The 5,490-nt window shown below is 33.7% G+C and overlaps 1 protein-coding gene across 1 annotated transcript; it reads right to left on the reverse strand.

Annotated features, from left to right (window-relative positions):
- Positions 1-4,042: 4,042 nt before the first annotated feature.
- On the reverse strand, positions 4,043-4,894 carry LOC123241120 (gastrula zinc finger protein XlCGF7.1-like). Its single transcript, XM_044668825.1, has one exon. The coding sequence runs from the start codon at positions 4,892-4,894 to the stop codon at positions 4,043-4,045; it is 852 nt and encodes a 283-aa protein (XP_044524760.1).
- Positions 4,895-5,490: the final 596 nt, after the last annotated feature.

Raw genomic sequence — 5,490 nt, forward strand, 5'->3', positions numbered from 1 at the left:
TAACAAAAAAGAATTGGTATTGTATAAAGAGCTACAAGGGGTATAGAAGTTATTTTCCAGTCATTTCTGAATTCCTGACTTCATTTTTAATATTCTTGGCAAAGATACTAATAAAGAAATTATGACTGAACAAAAAATGGTGTATATTTATAAGATATGAAATGAATACTTGATGATATTAAATTCTGTACAAACAAAACCAATAAAACCAAAATTATAAGGGAAGCAAGAAACTGGAAAAATTTAAAACAAATTCTCTCATAACAGTCTCATTTCTCAACTATATAAAGAACTAAGTCATATTTATTTGGTTCTAAATCATTCCCCAACTGATATATGGTGAAAGAATATGAACAAGCAGTTTCCTGACAAAATCAAAGTTTTCAATAATCATATGAAACAATGTTCTAAATCCTTCTTGATTAGAGAAATGCAAATTAAAGCAACTCTCAGGTACCACCTTGCACATATCAGATTGTAAAATATGATAGTAAAGGAAAATAATAAATGTTGGAGGGAATGTGACAAAATTGGCACCCTCATGCATTGCTGGTGGAGTTGTGAATTAATTCAACCATTCTGGAGGGCATTTTTGGAACTATGCCCAAAGTGCTATAAAAGAATGCACAGTTTGCGATCCAGCAGTACCACTACTAGGTTTGTATCCCAAAGAGATAAAAAAATGGGAAAGGGCCTATTTGTGCAAAATTTTTTATAGCTCCTCTTTTGGTTGTGGCAAAGAATTCTAAACTAAAGGGATTGAGTGGAATAGTGTATTTTTCTCAGTAAGGTCTCCTGACTTGCACCCAAATATTTTCAGGGGGTAAAGAACCACAGCTTAAAGTCCAGTTTAAAGCAATTTTCAAACAGTTTTTAACCTGACGAGGGAGAACCTTGAGAAAAGCTAAGCTCATCCAGAGGCAGGCTTCAAACCAGGAACTCATCCAGAAAGAGTGATAGCAGGGAACAGGGAGAAACTCTCGAAAGGAATGAAAGAAATAAGAAAAACATGGAATCCCCTGAATATAGAGAAAGGATATTCCCCTGAAAATGTATCAGTACTGTTGCAAGCTAAAAATCACTTGATCATTGCAGGTTTAAAGGGTAAGTGCGTAAGTAATATTTAAAATCACAAGCACAAGATTAGAAGTATCACAGCCTCTTCATAGGGGATTGGGGGAGAAAGGGAAGATTCAATCATGGGCTTAGTGACTGTAACATTGGGAGAGTTTTGTATCAGGTTTACTATAAAATTATTTTTTTCCCACATAGGCATTAGCACTCCCCCTAGGCATCATGGCAGGGATGGGAAGAGTGTTTATTTTGGTCTAGAGAAACTAATACTGGACAATGGGGTGGAGGGGGGTGGTAATTTCATTCTGAATCTGTACTGTATTTGAGCATTCACTGTTGGCCAAGGCTGTAAACTTTTCCTCCTTGCTCCTGGTATGGCCACAGAGGCATAGAAATTTAATAAAGTCTTTCCCTATCTTTGACTCCATTCTGGCAAGAGTTTGTATTTTCAGTGTCAGAGGAAGGATGTCCCTCAATTGGGGAATGGCTGAACAAAATGTGGCTTATAATGGTGATTAGATACTATTACGCTATAAGAAATTTTAGAGAGAACTGAAAAGACTTCCATTTACTGATGCAGAATACAAAGCAGAATCAAGGGAAATTTATACACAGCAATTGAAATATTATGGAGCAATCAACTGTGATAGACTTTGCTTCTAACAGCTATACAATGATACAGAACAGTATTGAGGGACTTATGAAAAAAGAATTCTATCCACCTTGGGAGAAAGAACTGTTGGATTAGAAATGCAGATGAAAACATGATTCATCTCTTGTTCATCTGGGTATATGATTTGAGGTTTTAGTTTTATAAGATTACTCACTTACAATAATGAATAATATGGAAATATGTTTTACATGATAATACATGTATCACCTGGATTGAATTGTTTGCCAGGTCTGTGAGGGAGGGGAGGAAAGGAAGGAGATAATATGAATCATATAACCTTGAAAACAACTTAAGTTTTATTAAGATAAAATTAAGGCATTAAAAAAGGGCGTAGAGAGAAATATTTTCACTAAGTGCCAATTATGTTGATAGAAGGCTGATGTTCTTTAGCTAAAGAGACATAGTGGTACCTAAATGGATTCAAAGAAGAAATTATCAAATTTTTCTTAATATTTCATTCTTAACACTACCTAATTTTTTGTACAAATTTAAAATTGAAGAAAAATATCATTAATGATTTCTAATTAATAACCTTATATTATTTCTTCACAGGAATATTAAAGCACTTCATCCAAAAGTCATTCATTATGATCTTGTTGAATTTATATGAGGGAATCTAAGATTATTCCAATTTTGGAAAATAATTTAAATTATTATATTAAGTAAAACATCAAAATTCATATGCCTATATCAGAGGATGCAGACACAATCTTTGATTGTATATAAATTTATTTATTTTAGAAACTCCACAAAATGCATAGAAGAAAAAAATTAAAAAGCTAAATGTTTATAAAATGCAGAATTTACTAGGTTTCTGAATAATCTAAGGAGCAAACCAAAGGTTACTCAATTCCTAAAATGTTATTTGACACAGTTCCAAAAATGCTGGTGACAACAAGAAGTAAAATTACAAAATTAGGAAAGATGGTATGGGTAGAGGGAAGGAGCTAATGGGAAGAGGTCATTATAAAGGAAAGCATGTGTCTAACAGGAATGATAGAGTCATACTATCCCATTCACTCCCATGATAGCAAAATGAACTCCACTGTAGATATGTGAATTCATCCAATAGTTTAAATAAACTATCACACTATGGAAATTAGAGAGTAGAGTGTCTTCTCAAGGCACCTGGTTGCTGTTTAATATAAAAGTCATGTACTTAATATTTTCAAGAGCAACTAGGTAGAAGAAGTATGGATTTATTGTCTAAACTATTTGCACGCAAGATGTGTAAAGGATTTCTTGTTTAATAAAAATATTTGTCTTTTAGGTTTTTGTTTTGTTTTGAATACATCTACCTGTAAGTGTTACATTTAAAGACTTTGTGTTATTTTAAGGTAACTCTTACATAAAGAGGAAATAATTGAGGCATGTATCCTTTCCCAAATTCATCACAGATAAAAGGCTTCTCAACCTTGTAACCTGTGATGAACATAAAGTTTTAATTTAATGCTTTATCATATTCATTACATATACATACATTATCTATTGCGGACACCACTGATTACAAGGAATTAAATTTAGCTGGATTATTTATTTGCCCTCATCCCAAAAATAGAGGTTTGCTTATAATGTCAATTCTCTGATTTCCATGAAGTATTGAATTTTGTCTGACTGCTTTAACATCCCAATTAAGTAAATGTTCAAAGGCAGAGTAAATGTCCATTATAGACTCTCTGATGGTCATGAAGCTTTTACCCTTACTTAAATTTACACCCCTCCCATGTAGAGGAATTATCTGAAGAGTGGACTGTCTTGATGATTGTGAATTACTGAATTCCAGCTAAATAAATTACCACTCACAAAAATAGGGCTTAATGTCAGTATGGACTCTGATGGTATTTATGTTTTGATTTATCTCTAAATCCTTTTCCACACGTATCACAAATACATGGTATCTCTACATTATGGGTATTCTTATGTTTCTGAAAACTTGAATTACAAATGAATCTTTTCCCACACACACCATATACTTTGGATTTTTCTCCAGTTTGCAATCTGATGTTCATGAAGAAATTTCTTCTGAATGAATTTGTTCCCACAGTCTACACATATTTAGGGCTTCTCACTAGTGTGAATTTCATGATGTTTATTAAGGTTTGACTTCCATTTGAATCCTTTCCCACACTCATCACATATGAAGAACTTTTCTCCAGTGTGGACTCTGATGTTCATGAAGGTTTGACTTGTATCTGAATCCTTTCCCACACTCATCACACATAAAGAACATTCCTACAGTGTAGCCTTTCTGATATTCATGAAGATATTTCTCCTGAGTGAATGTGTTCCCATAATCTACATAGACTTATCTCTCATGTGAATTATATGATGTTTATGAAGGTTTGACTTCCATCTGAATCCTTTCCCACACTCATCACATATAAAGAGTTTTTCTCCAAAGTGTACTTTCAGATGTTGTTGAAGGTTTGACTTAAATCTGAATCCTTTCCCACACATATCACAATTATAGGGCTTTTCTCCAGAGTGGACTTTCAGATGTTCATGAAGGATTGACTTACGACTGAATCCTTTCCCACACTCATCACAATTAAAGGGCTTTTCTTCAGAGTGGACTTTCATATGTCTATGAAGATTTGACTTATGACTGAATCCTTTCCCACACTCATCACAATTATAGGACTTTTCTCCAGAGTGGACTTTCATATGTTCGTGAAGGTTTGAATTACGTCTGAATACTTTCCCACACTCATCACAAATAAAAGGCTTTTCTCCAGAGTGGACTTTCACATGTTTATGAAGATTTGACTTATGACTGAATCCTTTCCCACACTCATCACAAATAAAAGGCTTTTCTTCAGAGTGGACTTTCACATGTTTATGAAGATTTGTCTTATGACTGAATCCTTTCCCACACTCATCCCAATTATTGCATTTTTCTTTAATGTGCATTTTCTCATGAGCTTGAAATAAAGGCTTTTGGTTGAAACCCATCCCACATTCATTACATTCAAAGGGCTTTTCTTCAGTGAGGACTTTCTGATAATCATGAAGCTTTGCTTTATGGATCGATCCTTGTTCACATTCTTCACATATGTAAGGCTTCTCTCCAGTGTGAACTTTTTTATGATTTTCAGATATTAAATTCCAGTTGAATCCTTTCCCACACTCCGCACATATAAATGGCATATCACCTTTGTGGATTTTCTGATGGATATTAAGATTTGATTCCTGAATGAATCCTTTACCACAGTCAGCACATACATAGGGCTTCTGTCCCTTATGTAAATTCTGATGAACATTCAACTCTGAATTACAATTTAGTATATTTCCACAGTTATTAGAAATGCATTTTGTCTGTCTTCTGTGGTATTTGATATTCATAGTGTTGTAATTTCTGAGAAACATGTTTCCTGTAGGGGGATCATTTATGCAATTTTGAACATGAAGATTTTGACTGGTACACCTATCCATGCAATGTCCAAGGGAAGAATTGCTTATCTCAATTTCCATGGCTTTCTGATTAATAGGAGCAATTTGTTGGACAAAATAAGACCAATGCTGACACAATCACTCTTTTGTTGCTTTCCAAGCTTTTCTGTATTTTTATCTTTGTACCAGTGAACTATAGACTAGGAAATGGTCTTTATTTTTCTGTGGTTTTTGATCATCACTCTTTTTCTAAATGCTACAAATGGGTGGCAAACTTTTTATATCATTGTTTTTTCAGTATACTTTGAACTGTTCCTAAAAAATCATGATATCTTACAGATTCTCACATTTCT

This window comes from Gracilinanus agilis, chromosome 3 (genome assembly GCF_016433145.1).
Source record: "Gracilinanus agilis isolate LMUSP501 chromosome 3, AgileGrace, whole genome shotgun sequence".
NCBI lineage: Eukaryota > Metazoa > Chordata > Mammalia > Didelphimorphia > Didelphidae > Gracilinanus > Gracilinanus agilis.